The 21,488-nt window shown below is 40.6% G+C and overlaps 1 protein-coding gene across 3 annotated transcripts; it reads right to left on the bottom strand.

The window, feature by feature from the left end:
- Window positions 1–1,577: 1,577 nt before the first annotated feature.
- GRSF1 (G-rich RNA sequence binding factor 1) lies at window positions 1,578–20,094 on the bottom strand. 3 transcript variants are annotated; one of them, XM_079775381.1, is made up of 11 exons: window positions 19,747–20,094; window positions 19,646–19,674; window positions 16,426–16,582; window positions 15,220–15,375; window positions 14,687–14,830; window positions 14,012–14,147; window positions 11,857–12,038; window positions 10,446–10,567; window positions 9,173–9,308; window positions 8,734–8,809; window positions 1,578–6,501 (listed from the first exon to the last, which is right to left on the bottom strand). In XM_079775381.1, exons 1-10 carry the CDS (start codon window positions 19,997–19,999, stop codon window positions 8,760–8,762), a joined length of 1,365 nt encoding a protein of 454 aa, XP_079631507.1. In that variant the 5' UTR covers window positions 20,000–20,094; the 3' UTR covers window positions 1,578–6,501; window positions 8,734–8,759. The 3 variants fall into 3 exon arrangements, with proteins under 3 accessions (XP_079631507.1, XP_079631509.1, XP_079631508.1); XM_079775383.1 differs by having other exon boundaries at window positions 19,646–20,087; XM_079775382.1 differs by lacking the exons at window positions 19,646–19,674; window positions 19,747–20,094 and adding an exon at window positions 19,355–19,548.
- Window positions 20,095–21,488: the final 1,394 nt, after the last annotated feature.

Below are 21,488 nucleotides of genomic sequence, written 5' to 3'. Positions count from 1 at the left end.
TCAATGTTTCCCTTTCTCCTCCCTAAAAATCAATAGAAATATATATTTTTTAAAGACAACCTAGCATCTTGATATATAAAACTGGTTAAAAGAACCATTGACCAGTTGTGAACATGGCTGAGGATGTCAACATTCCTAAGAGTTAATAATAATTAAGCTTGGTAAACAGATCACTCAGGCCTCCAGGAGGCAGGGAAATGGAAAATTATGAGTCTCCAGGCAGCAATATTGCCTTGCCATTGTGGGGTGCTGCTTTGTGGCACAATACTATCACTCATACTCATTTACCACAAATAATTTACTCATTAATTAGAGCAGGTTAAAAATCATAATATTATCACTTGTATTTCATTTGCCTTCTTAAGGGGGCAAGAAATAAATGGAATTTCAGCCAAGCTATCAGGATTATGAATAACTCAAGTTTCTCTTTTGCTTTTGGTATTTCCAAATGTCATTGCCAAATGGCAAAAAGAGAGGTAGTGAGCCTCTTGTATTTCAATTAGAACCAGGTATGTTTTGGGACAAGTCTTTGAATATACTTGTGCAGTTTCACCTGTGGGATTCAAATTAGTCTGAATCACTTGAAAAGCTTATTCTTAAATGTACCTTGGTGATCCTGTTTCACTGAATCCTTCCATATTCTACTCTGCCTTGGCTACAATGCCTTATCACCAGGTGCTTTCAAAATCCTCTCACTGGGATGTCCTAATTCTGACACAAAACTTAGAAGCCATAAAAGGGGAAATTAAGAATTCCATCACATAAAAATATCCTGCCATAATAAACAGTGACGAAGTGTGTGTGTGTGTGTGGGGGGGGGGGGGGTGTTAATACTAGTTCATTGCAAGAATAACAGGTTTCTGCTAGCTAGTTAAGAAAAAGACCAAATAGAAAAGTGGTCAATAATCACGGAAAAGCAATGAGCAAAATTCAGATTGTGGAAACTTCTACACGTTAATCTTATCTGTTCAAAAATAAAGGAAAAAGTAAATGGAAGACTGAACATATAGAGTAAAATAGGAAACAAGCACTTTAACTTCACTAAAGAAATTTGAATGGCCCAAAAGCTTATGAAAAAAAAAAAAATGCTCATCAATTGTCAAGGAAGACAAATTGAAACCACAATGGGGTACCACTACACACAGAATGGTTGAAATTACAGGATGACACCATTAATTGGTGAGGCTATAGACCTAGTGCAGTGGTTGGCAAACTCATTAGTCAACAGAGCCAAATAACAGTACAACAATTGAAATTTCTTTTGAGAGCCAAATTTTTTAAACTTCTTCTAACGCCACTTCTTCAAAATAGACTCGCCCAGGCCGTGGTATTTTGTGGAAGAGCCACACTCAAGGGGCCAAAGAGCCGCATGTGGCTCGCGAGCCGCAGTTTGCCAACCACGGACCTAGTGGAACTCTCATATTGCTTGTGGGTATGTAAAATAGGATGACCACTTTGGAAAGAGGTATGTCAATTTCTAGTAAAACTTAAAATATACCAACCTTACAACTCAGGATATTCTGCCAAGTACTTACTCAAAAGAAATTAAAACATATGTCCACAAAAAGGCTTGCACAAGAGGTTCATAGCAACTTTATTTATAATAGCCCAAATGGGAAACAGCCCATTGTCCACCAGTGGTTCATCTAACACATGAAAAGTTAAACTGTGGCATGTTCATATAATAGAATACTACTCAGCAATGAAAAGAAACCAAGCTGAAACATACGGATGAATCTCAAAAACACGCTGAAGAGAAATTTACACACAAACACATACTATATGATTCCATTTCTATGAAGCTCTAAAATGGCCAAACTAATCCATGGTGAAAACCCTGCCCTAACAGGGAGAAGAGATGGGAGAGGTGCAGAAACTTCCTGATGTGATGACAACGTTCCATAGCTTGCTGGGGGTTTGGGTTACAAGTTGTACATCAAGACTCATCAAGTGGTACACTTAACATTTGTTCACTTCACTGTAAATTTTACAAGTAAAAACTTTATATGCCCAAAAGCTTAAGTCAAATATAGATATTTACAAACTTTGACACACATAAAGAAAATAGATCGATGGGTGCACAGATGATAAAGTATGGCAAAATCATACCTTATTGAGGTGATAGGTATAGGCATGCTTATAGTTGCCTTTATTGTATGCTTGAAATTTTATATTTAAAAATTTCACAGGGGGAAAAAGAGGCAGAGTAACCAACTGCAATGTGTGGACTATTTAGATCCTGACATTTCAAATAGATATTTTTGGTGATAAAAAGAATTAGTATTTTTAGGAATGATGGTATTTTTAAAGTCCTATTTAAAGAGATGCACACTGAAATACAAGTGATACTATGGTTTGGATTTGCTTTAAAATTAATGAAGGTGATTAGTATTAGGGATTGTAAGAGAACAACAGAAAAGGAAATTCAAAAGCTCTAAATGTGAAATGCTACCTCATAAAATACCATTGCAAGTGTGTGTGCAGGCGCTTAACCTCTCAGAGTGGCAAAGAACAGTTGCAAATACACTGTCAGTGAGGCTATGGGGAAATGGGCACTTGCACTGCTAGTGCAAACTAAGAAAAAAATATACAGATATAAATTTAATTTGATATAAATTACAAGTGCACATATTCTGACCATTTATCCCACAGAGAGAAATTTATGTATGTACAAAATGACAAATTTATACAAGGCAATTCATTTCAGCATTATAATAGCAAAAGATTGAAAACAATTTATATGTTCATTAGTAAGGGACAGGCTCAATTGCATACATCCATAAGTGTACAATCCCTTTTAAAAAATGAGGGAAGCCCTGGACGGTAAGAGCCTCATCCCGTACACCAGGTGGCATGTTAGATTCTCGGTTGGGGCGCATGCAGGAGGCAACTGACCAATGTCTCTGCCTCTGTCTCTCTCTCTCTGTCCTTTCCTCTAAGATTAATAAAAAATTAAAAAATTAAAATCAAAAAAGAGGGAAATTTTGTATAATGACATCAAATGATCTTTAGGATATATTAAATGAGAAAAGGGTTCAGAATAGTATGTATAGTTTGCTAAAAAGAAATGAAAATGTTTATTATATTTGCTTATCTATACAGTAAATATCACTGGAAGTTTACATTAGAAAGTGGTGACAGGGCTGCCTAAGGGACTAAGTGGCTGAAGTACAGGATCAGAGGAAGTACACCCCTTCATATCTCTAGAATATTATTTCTTTCAAAAAATAAAATATAAACAATTTAAAAAATTATCTAATTTTTCATATCATCAAGGTTTAAACACCAAATAAAACCTTCTTATATCCCCTTCCTAAAATGAAGAAAACCACCCAACTAAAAAACTGGACAAAAGATCTGAGCAGACACTTCACTAAAGACAATATGAAGATTCAAATCTATAAAGATTCTCAACATCTTAGGACACTATGGAATCACAAATTAAAACGAGACACCACTACACACTTACTACAATAGCTCAGATTCAAAACACCGAGAACACCAAGTGCTGACCAGGAGGAGCTGCTACAGGAACTGGCACTCATCGCTGGCAGGGATGTGAATGGCACAGCCAGGCGCCTTGGAAGCAAGTTTAGCGTTTCTTATTAAAACTCAAGTCTTACCATGTGACCCAGCAATCCCACTCGCTGGCATTTACCCAAATGAGTTAAAATATTATGTACACACAAAAACCTACACATGACTGTTTATAGCAGCTTTATTCCCTTCGTACAAACTTCAAAGAGTATCTTCTAATCTGCTGAATCAGGAGGGAAAAGTCCATTCCTACCACGTTAGAGCAATTTTTTTTGAAAGACAATGGAACTTAGGCCTGGCTCTACTGCTGAAATACCATTCTGCTCTATGATATGTGTCCTACCAATTGAATATAAACCCTTTCACGTGATTTAGGGGAAACTATGAAAACAAAAGAATGTTTTAAATTGTAAAATGAATAGGATGTAACCCAGAGAAAAATCCCCAAATGAGAATCTGCTGAGGGATGGTTTAGGGCAGAGGATGCCAATAGGGCGTTTGACTAATAAGCAGGGCCCTTGCCTCAAAATGTCATGTAGATGGAAGCGCTTTCTCCTGCTGTTTCCTCCCCACTCTGCAGGTATATCCAGGCTTCGGAGACTTCCGCTCCATAGCCGACTCAGTCTCCCTCCCACCTGGCAGAAGCCGCCTTCACCCAGGCAGAGAGGGACAAATACTCTGGTTTCTGCTTCATTCTCTGGCATCAGTGAGTATCTCAGATCGAATCACAATCTAGCAATTTCCTCCTTGGAATCTACACAAAAACCTACACTTTGATGAGCTTCCTTATCAGAGTCCTCCCTTAGAGCTCCTTGAGAAGTAGCTAACTAAAGCAGTATATGGGTAACCTGGCCATACCCAATCTGGCAATTTTGATAGCTTTCCCATAAAGATTATAAAGACATAAATAGAAGAGAAAACCTCTGACATTACTTATTTCAATAGCAACTGATGATAACCCAATTTTGTCAAATTTTGGGAAAGAGAAATATGTCTTTTGATTGGATAGAAATAAAAGATCACTTTTATTCTATCATGTGCTTTTTTATACCTGCCTTTTCAGCAAGCATTCATTTAGTAGCCTAAATTATGAGCAATAACTTGCTAAAGGGAGGCTAGGAAAAATACATGAATTCGTAAGACTTCCCAAGAATAGCCACTAGTGTGGCAGGAAGATACACCCTTTCCAGCTTACCCACACCACACACACTTTAAGGCTTTTGCTCTCATTCTTTTCCCAGAGATATGCAAATGAAATTCATTAGCTCCAAAATAAAGTACTTGCAAATGAATTAATTCTTCACCATCCCCAATCCCAAAAGACCCTACAGATTTTTCCCACAGCAAATTGGATGCCTACTGCTAAAGGGAGAGAGAAAAGATCACATTCTAGCAGATCATACAGCTACAGACACCAGTTTGCACAGCTCAGTACACATGTATGAAAACATATTTCCATCTAAGTAGTAATGCTGAAGCTGTTAAACTGGGTAAGTCATGTTCTTATTGGATGACAAACACAACTGAAAGTTAATCATGTCTCCTTATAATAATATACCAGGACTTAATGTAATAAAAATATATTTGGTTTATCCACACACTCCAAAATAAATACTCTTAGGTAATCTGCCTGAACCAAGCTTTCATTTATTAACTATTTACAGTACAGTGATTTTGTATCTTAGCTGGTAATCAAAGATGGTTATGTACTAAGTGAGAGAAGACATAATCTCTCTTCCAAATATCACCTCTCAGAAATCAGGACTAATTCGATCTTAAGACCTAGAATTGCATCTCTTGGTAACTACATAGCAGTAGTGACCCTGAGAAGAGGAACAAGGCAAAGACAGTATACAGGACTTTGATTCTCCTACACAGGTGCACATAAAATTAGTTTATTAATGACTACATTTTCAAGCCAGCCATTTTGATCCAATATTTAAATAACAAGCTATTTAATATGAAAGCAGAATGTACTGCCACAATGTGACAGAAGTACAGCTTTATCCATAAACCCTTCACACAATTATACATTAAATGCTATTTTTATTTAAGCAAGGCACCCCTACTTGTTCTAAAATATGGGATGTGCTACCCCACTGAAAAAGCAAATGAAGGGACTTAGGTTTTTTCCTATCTAGAGCTGGTTTAAATTCAAGTGAAGCCATTAGGTCCTTAGGGACTGTTTTGAGATGTCACTTCACAGTTTTGAGACTAACACCCCTAATGTTTACCCAAAACCAAAAAAGGGGGTCAGGGAATGGGGATGTGTTCAGACAACATTTAAGTTGAGACTAGAATTCCCTCCTAAAGCACACAGGCACTATGTTAAATGCCAGTAGCACAAGCTTAGAAAGGCCAAACATTTCTAAAGATGTGACACTGCCAAATAGTTGTCCATTATACTAACCAATGGTATTTATTTTTGTCTCAAATCTTTTTTTTTTTAACATTCCTACCCCTTAAGTCATCAATACACCTAAAATTATAACTACTCTACCAAACCATAATGATTCAAAGGTCTGAAACCTTTCTTTGCTTTGGTGAGTATTTGGTTAAAATAAATCAGTATTTTATTCCATAGGAAGTTTATATCAGAGCTCTCAAAAAAATCATTTTTAAAATGGGAGGAAGATTTTAAAGGACAGTGCTGAATAAAAATATGCAGTCTTTATATTGGATAACATAATCTCTATGAAAACAAATTATTTAATCATAAAATAAAGACCAGATTTGTAAATCAGATCCTATCATGGACAATTTAAAACAAAATTTAAATTTGTGTTTTATTTAATTCCAAACTGAATCTTTCCTTTTTCTTTCTAAACAGTCCACTACGGAATTTTTCTTAAGCAATTAACCCAAAACCCCCATATCCTTTCTCTAACAATTGCTGCTAAAACACTGGAACTGTATATCCCATATCCAAGAAAGATGTGCAAATGAAATGCTTCTTGCTTCATCCTGAAAATAAAACAAAAAGTACAGCACATTTACTAAAAACGAAAAAGTGTTGAACATGTTCCCATATCATTTAAAATAACAAATTCAGTAATTTTTTTTTCTTTCCAATTTCATGCAACCTATCTGAAAACTCAATTAAGTTGAGGTAAAAAAAAAAATTAGTTAGGCATCAGTATTTATAGCCTGGTATGAAGATAGGAAGCCTTTTAAAGTGGAGCACAGAATATATTTTACACAGATTTTAGCTAATGTAAATACGTAGTATCAGGAGATTGTGGTATTTTACATCCAAAAACAGCCCATGACAACTATTATAAAGAAATGTCCCAGGTGTTTTCAAAATCTCATTGAATATCTACCACTACATGTAGAAAAATTACAATGAAATATACTAAAAGATTTGCCCTGGTCAGTGAGGGTCAGTTGGTTGGAGCATCATCTTGTACACCACAAGATGGCAGGTCTGAGTCCCAGTCAGGCACATACCTAGGTTGCAGGTTCAATCCTGGGTCGAGGAACTTAAGGGAGGCAACCAATCAATATTTCTCTCTCTCTCTCAATAAAAACATATCCTTGGGTGAGGATTAAAAATATATATATATATATATAGATTTTATATATATACTAGAGGCCCGGTGCACATTCGTGCACTGGGGTGGGGGGTCCCTCAGCCCAGCCTGCACCCTCTCGCAATCCGGGACCCCTCAGGGATCCTTAGCGCTGCTGTGGAGACGGGAGAGGCTCCCGCCACCGCTGCTGCGCTCACCAGCCATGAGCCCAGCTTCTGGCTGAGCGGCGCTCCCCCTGTGGGAGCACACTGACCACCAGGGGAAAGCTCCTGCGTTGAACATCTGCCCCCTGATGGTCAGTGCATGTCATAGCAACTGGTCATTCCATAGATTTGCATATTAGGGTTTTATTATATAGGATGGTATGTGTGCGTGTGTGTATGTGTGTGTGTGTGTGTATAAAAAGACTTTATAGGAGGGGAAAAAGAAAAATACCATATAACATTTAGTCAAGAGAAAAGACATCAAGACATATTTAGATTTGTCACATGTAAGTTAACACTATGAAATCATAAACTTCCTAGTACAACCATTTTCATAACATCACTTTAGGAAAAGAAACAGTGGTACATTAAGTGTACATATCACTGGTATACTCTGGTTTCAAATGTATCACTTTAAACATTTTAAAAATATCTTAGATATGAGGAAATGTGCTTAAAATTTTTATAGAAAGAAAAACAAATGCAAGCACATTGCCAGTGTATTATGATTTATAGCTACTAAAGGTGAAAAATTATTTTTCAGCTCACAGAATGATGAACGTTGAGAAAAAACGCAAAAAGCCTATATATGGGAAAAATACTCAAAGCCACTATCTATATATATAAAAGCCTAAGCAACCATTCAACCATTCAACCGGTCGCTATGACGCGCACTGACCACCAGGGGTCAGATGTCAACGCACAGGATCGGGCTCCCTCCTGTCTGGATTGGGTCTGCGGGGATCGGGCTCCCTCCTGTCTGAATCGGGCTCCCCCGTCTGGATCTGGCCTGTAGGGATAAGGCTCCCTCCTATCTGGATCGGGATGAAACAGGCTCTCCAACATCCCCCAAGGGGTCCCAGATTGCACGAGGGTGTAGGCCAGGCTGAGGGACTCCACCGGTGCATAAATCCATGCACTAGGCCTCCAGTCTATATATATAAAAGCCTAAGAATTCGTGCACCAGTGGGGTCCCTTCTTATGAATAACCAGTCACTATGACACACACTGACCACCAGGGGGCAGACGCAGGAGCTGCCCCCCCTGGTGGCCAGTGTGCTCCCACAGCCAACCTCCCGTGGCCCCTCCCCCTGGCTGGCCAACCTCCTGCGGTCCCTCCCCCGCCGGCTGGCTGGCCCCAATGACACCAATAAGGGCCTCCGGCCAACCTCCCATGGTCCCTCCCCCTCCCACCCAACCTCCCGCAGCCCCAATTGGCCCCTATCGCCGGCCAGACTGAGGGACCCTACCCGTGCACAAATTCATGCATTGGACCTCTCGTACAATCACAATGAATTCTGTTTCCCAGGAGAATTCCACTCCTTATAGTGATACTTCAATTATCATGATGAGTTTTATCTTTATTAAAGAGAACAGTTTCCACCATATTACAAATTAGTAAGTTAATGATTAATTTATCAATTGAAAATAGTTTCCACAATTGGACCTCTTAAGTTTACCTTATTATCTGGAGTCCCCAGAAGTCTTATTTTCCCTTTGGACATGAATTCAGGAACAATTCAATATACCTATGCTCTGAGAATGACAAAAAGAGAATCATTTCAAAAAGCTGAAAAGGCAGAAATAATATTATATATATAGCCTTTTTTCTCATAGTTCAGACAGAAACTCAAACCCTTTGTACATTCGCTTTCTTAAACTAAAATATAAAACCAAATTAAATCCTAACTGACTTTGGATAGGAATATGAAGGATCATTAGCAGACCAAAAAATGCTTTTTTTTATAATATGTCTCATCCTTTTTACATTTAATTTAGTGGTAATGGCAGAGTACAATTTTCCCAAGGAAATAATCTAGGAAAAATCCAAAACAGAAAAAGGCATGTGTAAGCAAAGACATGTATGAAAATGACTATGAAAACCATGGCAGTACTTACGAACATGGGACCGATCCTTGAGCATAGCGGCAACAGCATCCTCATGGGAATCGAAGTGCACATCAGCTTCTCCAGTGGCCTTCCCACTGGAGCTGTATTCCATGGTGATTCTAACAGGCTTCAGTGGAGCAAAAAACTAAACAACAAACAAATGAAGCCGAAAGGAACATAATGGTACTAGGTCCAATTTCTAGAAGTCTAGTAGTTCTGCATATTCCTTTCAGGCTTTGATTCATACACTTTAATTTTTTTTAGGAAATATCTTCTACCATCCCTTCTGGCTTTTCTGATCTTCTTAGAACTCAAAGTTCATTTCAAATATCTGGTCATAGACAACTTATACTATAAATACAATACTATGCAACAAATGGTTCTCGATGTGCTTTTTATACCAACAAAGACCACTTTTATTATTCCTCCCACACACATCCTTCCACTTCTAAGGACTATCTGTATAGACTATCACATATACTTTATTTCTTAATAATTCAATTTTTCCATTTTTTCATCAGGCATGTACCTGATAACCATTTTCTTATCAACACTACATAACAGAGTTACCACACTAAACAGCTGTCATTCCAAACCAAAGCAACAAAATGCAATGCCTTAATGAAACTGCAACCTTCATTTAGGTGACAATTTGATACCTATTAGGCTTCTTGAAATAATGAAGACAACTCTAAGGCTCACTAACTGAAAACTCTAGGTTTGAATCTATCTTAAGTTTATGCCCTCAAGTTCATGAAGTCAGTAAGTACTTTGTTGTTTTAGCTTTCCATTTTATACAGTACCTATCATGAAATAAAAATATTCTGAAAATTATTTTTCTCAAAAAAGTTAGGGAATCATAACGCCACATGGCTACATGGTCTAACGAAAGCTCCAAGCACTTAGGAGTACTGAATTCTTGTCCAGGACCTAACTGCTCTGTGGCAAGTTCCTCTGGGTCTCAGCTCACTAAACTCAAAACTGAAGAGGTTGAACCGATTTAGAGGAAATCCACTTTCTTTGAATACTAAACCCACATCATAATATTGTGCATCAAAAAAATCCTCTTATCCACTATACACGTCACCTTAAAATGCAATAAAACCCATACTTCTCAGGGTAAGAGAACAAAACAAGCCTCCACAACCATGGAGAGGTAAACCGTACTGTCCAAAGAGACTCCAGAAATGTTGTATCTTCTCTACCTTCCTGAAATTAACAGAAGCTCAATTTTAAAACTTTATTCTAACCCACTGAGATTAGATATCTTACTGCCACACACATTTATAATGTCTTGGGCATTGGCTTGGAAAGGCAATCCTCTCATATGAACAAAATGTAGTGAAGATGTAGTTCCAAAATCACCAGGCTCCGGAAGCTTTTCTGACATCTCCTTAGGCAATTCTGAAAAGTGGAACAAAAAGCACCGTCAAGAGCATAAAAGCTTCAAGAGTTATTAACAGATTACAATTAGGCATGACATTTATGTCAAAATCCTTAATGCCTCTTGAACCAGTAAGGAAGAAGGACTTGAATTTTAAAAGCCAAAATGATCTGAAATTTCTGCCTTCTTACAAATAACACTTGAACACCCATAAGAATTTAGTGCCAAGGGCAACCCTTTTTGGGACCCTTTTCACCTGCCCAGAGCTCTACTCTTGATGTAATAAACTTCGCTTCGCTTAAAAATTGAGTGCCTCAATCCATTACCAGATTCCAAAAGAACATCCTATATAATAAAAGCCTAATATGCTAAGTGTCCGGTCAACAGGTAGGCCGTTCAACCAATCAAAGTGTAATATGCTAACGATATGCTAAGGTTGCTCAACCGCTCACTATGACATGCACTGACCACCAGGGGGCAGACGCTCTGACCAGCAGGTTAGCTTGCTGCTGGGGTCTGGCCGATTGGGACTCAGCAAGATGGGCCAGATACACTCTGGAGCCCTCCCGCGGTCCCTCCCTGGCTGGCCAACCTCCCACGTCCCTCCCCAACCCTGATTGTGCACCAGTGGGGTCCCTTGGCCTGGCCTGCGCCCTCTCACAACCCGGGACTCCTCGGGGGATGTCAGAGAGCTGATTTCGGCCCGATCCTGCAGGCCAGGCCGAAGGACCCCACTGGTGCATGAATGCTAGGCCTCTCGTCTTTCTATAATAAGGGAGAGTGGGGAAAAATGATTATTAATGAAAAAAATCAAGGAAAGAGTAATTTTCTGGGTTATAAGCACTAAAAATTAAATAAATATGGTAACAGGATAATCCCAGGGCACCAGTTTAAAAAGGATTTAACAAACTTCAAAGATTTCAAATGTTGCTCTGGGTTAGGAATAAAAGAAATAATTAAAAGAGGCAAACAAAACTCCTTACTTCAGTCAACATTCCTGCTTTCTACCTATATCTTTTCCCACCTTAGTTTAAATATTGACATTTTACTTCCTGGTTATATTTGTGCCACCAGCTTATCTGATGCAGGATCTACAAAAGTTATTAAATTTTAAAAACCTATTAAATAATTAAGCCTTTCTGCATATATTCAAGTACATACTACACTCAAAGACATATTAAATCTTTAATTCAATTCCCTTCTCCAATAATCTTAAATTTCATACAAATGGTAAAAATACAATTTTTTTAAACAAATATCAAGACATAGAAGATAGACCCAATAGTCTCAACAAGAGGCAGATCCTTACCAATTTCTTTCTCACTTTCATAAGCTGTCATAGGTCGAATATCCTCATTTACTTCCTGTTCTTCAAAGACCACGTCTGGCTCAGTTATATACTTAGCAGTAGGAGATGCCATTTTCTTTCCCTTATGAGAACCAACATGTGTTCGAACTTCATTCCTTCTGCTTGGAAATATCTCTATATATCTATGTCAGAGCAAAAGAGAACATCACAAATGGTGCAAAGTAATTTTACAATGAACTCATTTAAAATAAAGCATGTATATATAGTATTTCCAATAGCTTATGAAACACAAGTGTCCAAAGATAACAGGTGATAGTAAGAACAGATATTATTAGCCCATGTAAAAGTATTCTCAACAGAACAGATCACTGATTTAATCCTCCCCAAGGTAAGTTTTCTTCATATACATTTGAACAACATTTCTACCTTGTTTTGCTTCATGAGAACAACTATGCTATAGTTAATTATGTGTATGCAAAGAATTGAACTGGTAAGAAGAGTTTTGTTTTCCACAGGTGGTTAACAATCTATTGAAACTTTAAAATTCAATTCTGTGAAAATTAATCATATTCGTGTAAGAGATTAAGTCACAGTATATGAGTTCCTTCAGAACTTCGTTAAGAGTTTATTTAATGATGCCCTGAACGGTTTGGCTCAGTGGATAGAGCGTCGGCCTGCGGACTCAAGAGTCCCAGGTTCGATTCTGGTCAAGGGCATGTACCTTGGTTGTGGGCACATCCCCGGTGGGAGGTGTGCAGGAGGCAGCGGATCAATGTTTCTGACTCTCTATCCCTCTCCCTTCCTCTCTATAAAAAAAATCAATAAAATATATATTTTTTTAAAAAGAGTTTATTTAATGAGAATTCATGAACATTTAAATGTCAATTCTGATCTGCTTGGCAGTGAGACTCTCCATTAAATCTAAGCTTCTGGATCCAATTTTCTTTTTCTCAACACTGCTTTTCCAAATCAGGTTATTAAGCTTGAAGTGTAAAAATCATTTTATATAAAGACCTATAAAGATTAGGTGGGCACCACTTCTTAATTTATTAGAGTTCTACATTGCCTTAACATCCCCACATAAAATAACTTTGGTGTGTTCCAAGATACATTATAATATGAAGAGTGCTGAAAGAAAAAGGGGAGGGGTGTTGCTTTGCATACTTTTTTCACTTGAAACAAATTTAATAAAGACCTTTGAACCAATTCTGTAAGTAATTCTGAAATACAATGGCTTTGGATTGGCTTTTTTGAGTACTCCTCCAAAATTAAAGTTAAAACATAAAAGAAGCCACCCATCACTCTGTGCATCCTAAGGTGATGTGATATAGTCTACAGAATCATCTACAGAGTATCCACATCAAAATGTTAACTTGAACCAATTCAAGACTTTAGCTCTAGCTTCCAGTTTCCAGGAATAATACAGGATACAAAGGAACAAGTTAAATGACACCATGAGGATGCAATAAGATAAAAATAGGACATGAGACACTGTACAGGACAACTGTCCCAATTTCTTCAAAAGTCAATGACATTTATAAAGGGAGAGGGAATAAAAAAATAAAGAAGGGGATTTGCTCTACTTTAAGAACTGCAGACATAACAGTCAAATACAGTGTGGGTCATGTCTAGATTTTGGTGCCAAAAAAACCCAACTGTAATGATGTATTAGGTATAATTAAGATAATGTGATTATGGATCCACATTGGATAAGTTGTTGGTAATTTTGTTAGATGTGATAATATTGGGGTCATGTAAGAAAGGTATTTTTAAAATTGGTTTTAGAAAGGGGGAGAGAGAGAGATGCATCTATCAGTTGCCTCTCACACATGCCTCGACCAGGGATGGAACCCATAACCAGGGCATGTGACCTGACTGGGAATCGAATCCGAGACCTTCTGGTGCATGGAAGGATATTCCAACCGAGCTACCCAGCCAAGGCAAAAAAATATATTTTATAGATGCATACTGAAATAACAGATACATCAAATTACCACGTCAATGATTTGTTAATCTAAGTGAAAGGCATTTGAAAGCTCATCATACTACTCTCTCTACTTTTCTGTTTAGATCACCTGACATTCATATTATAGTGCATTCATCAAAATGACCCAATGTATGATACTCCTGCATCATTAGTATCTACCTTACTCACCGGTTACCAATTTCTTCCCTGTGTTTCAATAGGGCTTGGTTGGCCATTTCTGGTTCTTCAAACTGCACATAGGCTTCTCCTGTCTTTCTTCTCCCTCTGTAGTCCATCACAAAAGTAATGTCTACTATATTCAGTCCTAGGACAGCAAAAAAATTATCACAAATTAGTGCGAACAGCAACTTTTTATACTTAAAATTAACTCATTCATTCACATACTAATGTTTTTACTTTATTAGTAAAATTTGAGATCCATTTTGCCAGTCCCAAAACTAGATACCTAATTGAAAGAAAATTATTATGCAGCCAAAAACTAGTAACACCTACACATCTGTATTTCCAGAATGTTTAGGGCCCAAGCAGTTCATGTAAAACACAATTCTCTTTCTATCTTTTTTTGCCATTATGTAATAGGAGAAATAGAGATTTAGACTAACATCACTACTAATGTAATGATGCATATTTTACAGCTATGAATTCTAATTCATATAAATTGTTTGCCTTAATATGGACACTGTTATGAGAAACACTTATGTAATTCATAAATACTGGAAATCCAAATGACGAGTTCTCCCCTAAAGAACCTAATATAACTGCATGCAGTTACCTAGGAAAAGGAGACAATGCGGGGAGGGGGAGGGGTTACGAGGCTCCAAACATGATAAAACTGAAAAGCACCTGCAAAGAAGTCTATAATGTCTTTCTCATTGCAACTATAAGGAAGTCCTCTCAAGCGAACCACACCATCATTTACCACAGGGGAAGATTTAACCTGCAGGCTCTTCATTAAGGCATCCACATCTTCATTGTTTATCTCATATACTACAAAGCAAATGCACAAAAGACATATCAAATTTACATAACAAAGGAATACGCCTTTTAAAAATATATATATATATCAAGAATTTTAAAACTAGCATTTTTTTTAATCTTTATGTACTTCTCTGGAGAAAATAACATGACATTTATTGAATATTTATATGTGCCAGGCGTCATTCATTTAAACATCACAATTGGTGAGATAAACTCAACATCTTCATTTTATAGATAAGAAACAGAGATGATCTCTGCGCTTCATTTTTGTACCCTGAAAAAGGGTATATTCATAATATCGAACTGCTTCACTATTGCTAAGGACCAAATGAAACTGCCTTGGAGAGTATCAAGTCTTCCGTAATGATCCTGAAAAGCCACAGGGTGACTTCACGTACCTTCCACATACCGCTGCCCCATGTACAAGCGGTGCTTTTCTAAGGCTTTCTGCACATCCTGCTCTGACTCCATTTCAATTAAGGCATCACCTCTTCGTTTGCCATCTCTATTTAACAGGAAGTGTATTCCATTCTCACCATTACGGATTCTGCAGTCTAAAAGTATGTGAATGAAAATCAATTAAAACCAGAAATCAACTATTCAAGCCACTAGAATGCATCTTCCAACACCAAAACAAAACAAGAACCAAAATGCCTGCCATATTCCTAACACAAGCCCCCATCACTGAAGCTGTCCAAATGCCAATGAGGTGGCAATCTCTAAAAAGTTCCACGTGAAAAAGATAGGCAAACTTTACCACATACGTAAGTTTATGGTCTCCTGGTCATTAAATGGCAATTTAAACTAGGCTCAACAAAAAAATGTATTATGTCCTTCTCAATGCTTCTATGGTTATGTATATGCATAAGTGTCTTCTTTTGTTACAATCACAACCAGAAAAACTCTAAAATACCTCCTTAAGAATAATTCTGCTACCATAATTTAACTTTTCTTGTTTTTTATTACTATGAAAAGACATCCCCTTATTGCATACTTCTTATAATGGGAGCAAGTGGAAGATATAAATGACTTTATAAAATGCTTGACCACACAATGCTATACATATTAAGGTACTAGGTATAGGTTACATTATTTGTACAACATTTAAGGTAGCATCTTCTAAAACTCTCTTAAAAGGAAAATTAAGAATCAGTCAGATATAGAAATAAAAAAACTAACCACAGATATGTAACCCTCCAAACATGATATTAAGGAAACTATGCCACTTAATACTAAGTGATCATGTATTTTAAATGTTATGTTTTGCATAAAGAGTTACTCTTAACCCATGTTCCCGCTAACATATTTCCACTAACAGGTTTGGCTTTTTGATCTGTGCATATCAAAACTTCAGAGAAAACTGGTTTTATGTATTAATTAAATCTTAGTCTTAGCATTTAATTTTTTGTTGTTTTAACATTAAATTTTTTTGTTGCATTCAGTCTTTAAACCTGGTATATAAACAAATAGTACACATAGTGTCACTTGGTATGCACCCAGTTGAGACAATTCTCAACCATCAAATAAGATGTTTACGGCATAGTTTAACTTGGATTTTGTGGGACTATCTTTTGCTCAGACAAAATTACATATTTAAAACATACCTGAAAAAAAGCTAAGCACATCTTCGACAGTGCACGACCATGGTAATCCTTGAGCTCGAATCAGATAAACATCATCCACTTCCTCTCCTAACTTGGATGGAGGCAATTCATACTCAGGGGGAGGTGGAAGGTCTTCCAGGTAGGTAGCTTTAGACTCCTTCCAAGAGAAATGAAGAATATAAGATTTCTTTGACAACTTACTTAGAAAATGTTTACTTCTAGAAACTAGTGCTCTTGATGTTATTTTTAGGGGACAGATACTATTTCAGAGGCAAGAAGTAAGATACACGAACCTAACTCATCCTGTTTTGGCTTAAATTGAACATCCTAAAAGTAGCAAGCAGGTATATATCCTAATGGTTTGGCAGGACACAAATTTTAATCAGGCCTTGTTTTGAAATTCTTCGGTCCCAAATTGCACCTAATAGTGTTTTTGTTAAGGTAGAACTAGAGGGGTCCTTTCAATCTGACAAATATGTGAGTGCCTGCTACTCACCGTGAGCCATATTTATGCCCTCATCTCAAAAAGTTTACCATCCGTCAAACTTCAGAGGGAAGGTAGGGGAGGGTGGGGGGAAGGGGGAGAGATCAACCAAAGGACTTGTATGCATGCATATAAGCCTAACCAATGGACACAGACACCAGGGGGGTGAGGGCATGTGTGTGTGTGTGTGGGGGGGGGGGGAATGGGGGGATAAGTATGCATATGTAATACCTTAATAAAAATAAAAAAAAGTTTACCATCTACATCTTGGCCGGTTGTTGCTCAGTAGTTAGAGCATGGCCTGTGCACTGAAAGGTCGGTCTCAGGTTTGATTCCCAGTCAAGGGCACATACCTGAGTTCTAGGCTCAATCCCGGGCCCTGGTGAGGGCTTGAGTGGGAGGCAACCAATTGATGTGTCTCTCATCTCTCTTTCTCTCTCCCTCTCTCTCTGTCTACCTTCCTCCCTCCCTTCCATTCTCTCTAAAAAGAAATGGAAAAAATATCCGTGGGTGAAGATTAACAAAACAAAAAAAAAGTTTACCATCTACACTAAGACAAGCATACAAGACGAGATGCTTTAATGCTATAATATACATCATAAGAATTCAAAACGCAGCACTAACAGAAGACATGAGATGGACCTTGAATGACAGACTTCTGACAGATATAAAGGAAAGGGCACTCCAGTTTGAGATGTGAGGGGAGGAAGCAGTATGAACTTGAGCCCATTTGCAAAACAGCAATAATCCCATTTGACTAAACTGTAGGGTCCAATTATGGGCCAAGGAAGATGAGCTGGCAAAAGGAAGTTGGCACCATTTAGCAGAAGGACTTGAGTGTGTCTCCTTAACCTGGTAGGCAAAGGGGGGTTAATAAAAGACATTTAGGAGTGGGTAAGTCAACAAGACAGCAGGATGCTTGGAAAGATTCATCTGTCAACTGGTGTGCCAGACCAACTGAATAAGGAAAAGATCATCAAAGGCAATAGCAGTTGTGTGAGCTAACAGGAACCTGAGAAATATGTAAAAACCTCTACTGCATTTTTACACAGTGGGTAGGGGGTGGAAGAGGGTATGGGAGGATAAATGGTGATGGACAGAGACTTGACTTGGGGTGACGAACAGTTATAGAATTGTGTACCTGAAAGCCTGTGTAATTTTGTTAACCAGTGTCACCCCAATAAATTCAATTTTTTTTTAAAAAAAAGGACTCCATTTTACAAAACTAAGCAAAAGTTGACATTTAGTAAGGTTCCAGCAAGCACCATAACTGTAATAGGGAAGACAACTCAAGTTTTTAAGATCTGCACTTGACTGGGCTGAGGAAAGAGATGCCTTTGCGCTCACGCGGGTTCCATGAAGACGCGCGTCTAATTTTATGGAGTCAGGGATAAATGTACCTTTAGCAGAGGTCAAGAACGCAACCAGCACTACAATTAAAGTGGGTAAACAACTCAAGGGACTTGCACTCGACTGGGCTACAGAAAGAGACGCTTCCCTCCTTTGTATGCTCCCATCATCTTCCTGAAGACGTACATATAATTTTAAGAAGTCAATGACAAAGGTAAGCAGTGCATCACACCAGGAGAGGCTCAACAGATATCATTATAGGAAAAAAAAGAGAGAGAGAGACTAGCCAGCTCACAAGGGCTTATTAGAGACAGTTTGTGTTTTAATAAAGGTAACATTCCCCCGTTTCCCAGAATTCCATAAGATCGCAAGATTATACAGAAAAGGGCAGCAGAAAGTATTGGGCCAGGATTCAAGTCCATTAGCTCAGCCCCTGGCAGACAGCAGCCCTGCCGATAAGCCTCCCAGTTTCCCCGAGTTCGAGGGGAAGCACTAACTGGATGCAGACACACAGGACCCGCCGCACCAGGAGCCGGATACTCCAAAAGCGTGGTGACATTTCCCAGATGCCACGTAACAAGCAGAAAGCAAGCTTCCTAACAAGGCACACGGTCTGTGCAATCTGAGTTCTCCAAGCACACACCGCCTTTTAAAAAGACAACCGTGGAGGCCCATTCCTAGATGCCCAAATCGTGGCCTCCGGCCCTAGACGTCCCCTCTCCTCGCCCCCCCCCCCCCCAATCTGTCTCCACACTGCCCTGTCGGCGGCGACCTGGGTCCTGAAGGACCTTCTGTCAGAGGAGGTGGAGGAGCAGAGGTGACCTTCAGTGGCCTGGGGCAGCCCGCCTCTCCCCGGGGACACGACCGAGGGAGGCTGGGGACGAGCCTCCGTCCCCCACGAGCCCAGCCCACGCAGCCGTGGCGCGTGGACCTTCCCAGCAGCGGGCCGCCAGGCGCCCCGGGCCGCCCAGGCCTAGCGCGCGGGCCGCGCGGGGACTCCCACCCTCCGCGGAGCCGGGCCCCCCAACTCACAACCAGCCGGCGGAGGGCGACGGGGACGCGGGGTGGGGGCGTCAGCAGCCCCCCCAAACCTACCATGGGCCCGGCAGGAAACAGGCCTCAACCTTCACCCCCAGCCACACTTACACTGCCCCACCGACCAGAGGCTCAGGAGAACAAAACAGGGAGAAAACCCGAGGCCCGGGAGAGCGTCCCTTGTTCCGGGGCCCAATCGGAGGACGGGGCGGCCGGGGCGGGGGCGGGGGCGGGCGCGGCGAGCGCCGCGGGTCCCGGGCCGCGCACGCGGAGGTGGCGGGGACGCGGGCGCGCGGCCGGGGAGGGGGACGGGGAAGGGTCTCGCGCGCGCCCCTCGCGGCGCCCACGCACCTGGCTGTAGCCCCGCGCCGGGCCGGCGGCCGCCGCCAGCGACTGCGGCAGCAGCGGGGCGCGCAGGGCCGGGTAGGAGGCGGCGGCCGCGGCGGCGGCGGAGGTGGCCGCGGGGGGAGGCCCCGCCAGCCTCCCGGCGGGCGCAGGCCCGGTCTGGAGGCCGCGCGTCTGAGAGGCGGCGGCCGCGGCGGCCCCGAGCAGCAGCAGCAGGCGGCGCCGGCCCGAGACGCCCGAAGGGAAGGAGCCGGCGGCCGAGTAGAAGGGCAGGCAGGCGGCGCCGGTGCGCCGGCAGCTGCTGCAGTTGCAGCCGCAGCCCCGGAGCAGCGCCCCGAGCACCCAGCGCGTCCCGGCCATGGACTCCGGAGGCGGCGCGGGGCCTGGAGGCGGCTGCGGCTGCAGCGCGAGCGGAGGGGAAGTGGAATCCAGGGCCGGGGAGGGGCACGGGGCACATGCGCCGCCGGCTCCGGGCAGCGGCGAGGCGGAGGGGAGCGCGCTGCTCCGCCCCGGCTCCGCCCTCGGGGCGGGGCTGCCCGCGGCCGCGGACCGGGTGGCGGCGTGGCCCAGGCCCGCAGCCCCGCGCTCGTCTGCCCGGTGGGACTGGATCCCGGGTGGGCCAGGCGAGGGCTCTCCTGTTCTGAGTCCAGACGTGAACGCGGGTCCACGGACACCCGGCGCGGTCTCCTCCGAACGCGTGACGTGACGGGCGCAGGCTGTTTCTGGAAGGAATTGGGATCCTCTGCTTATAAGAAGTGTTGGGGGAAATAAATGCAGGAGGTTTAGTAGCCCCCACACTTGAGATGTCTGCGGAAGGCCAACTTTCTTTTAAAATGAGATCGTTACTTATATGCTGACTATAGATGCATATAACAAAGATCACGCCTCCCTTAATGAATTAGTGTATTCACAAGTGAACAGGCAGAAGTTCGCAAAAGAATTGGTTGTGCAGTTTTCCTCCTGTGGCCAGGAGCCAGCTCAGATTAACAGGCAAAAGGGAGTTCTGAGAGTAAAAAAAAAAAAAACGGAAAAAGCTAAAATTTTGAACTTTTTTATTGTAGAAAATCTCAAAAGTACAATGAAGTTGCCGAGTTTCAGAAAATATCAACATTTTTAAAATTTTGCTTCATCTATCCCCACCACCACTACCCAAACATTTTTTTTTTCTTTGCTGGGTCATGTCAATCAATCACCCTTTCAGTATTCATCTTAAACTGATTAGGACTTAAAAAAAAAAACCAAATACGCCCTAACCAGTTTGGCTCAGTGGATAGAGCGTCTGTCTCCGGACTCAAGAGTCCCAGGTTCGATTATGGTCAAGGGCATGTACCTTGGTTGCTGGCACATACCCAGTAGGGAGTGTGCAGGAGGCAGCTGATCAATGTTTCTAACTCTCTATCCCTCTCCCTTCCTCTCTGTAAAAAAATCAATAAAATATATATTTTTTTAAAAAAAGCCCAAACACGATATTCAGGTTAATTGTTTTGAAGTATTCAAGATTATTGTGTTTAAATAATGGCCTGCTTTTAGGGAAAGGAAAGCTGGGTATTCCCCAAAAAAAAAAAAAAAACATTTTCCCACCAAAAAATAAAAAAGCAAATAACAGGGGGGAAAAAATCTGATTGCTTGGTTCTGTGGATCTGAAGTATCAAAGAGAAGGAGACTTCCTCATCTGCAAAATTTAGAAATCCTAGAGATTTTTTTTTTCTTAAATCTCCCTTTCAAGAAAGAAAATAGATTATCACTATAAATCACGATTTAGGGATTACTCTTGTCTTCATTTTCTTTTTAAAAAATATATCTTTATGACTTGAGAGAGGAAGGGAGAGAGAGAGAAAAAAACATCAGT

This window comes from Cnephaeus nilssonii, assembly GCF_951640355.1.
Source record: "Cnephaeus nilssonii genome assembly, chromosome: 1".
Classification (NCBI taxonomy): Eukaryota; Metazoa; Chordata; class Mammalia; order Chiroptera; family Vespertilionidae; genus Cnephaeus; species Cnephaeus nilssonii.
This window is presented reverse-complemented; position numbering and strand designations above follow the sequence as displayed.

Bases quoted from the DNA above. Each gene is read 5' to 3' on its own strand.
- GRSF1 (XM_079775383.1), bottom strand. From the start codon at position 19,999: ATGGCCGGGACGCGCTGGGTGCTCGGGGCGCTGCTCCGGGGCTGCGGC. The intron at 15,376-16,425 runs GTATGTTTTAAA...ACATACTTTTAG, and splicing joins TGTGCTTAGCTTTTTTTCAG to ACTGCAGAATCCGTAATGGT. The intron at 10,568-11,856 runs GTAAGGATCTGC...TCCACTTTTCAG, and splicing joins TGAAAGTGAGAAAGAAATTG to AATTGCCTAAGGAGATGTCA.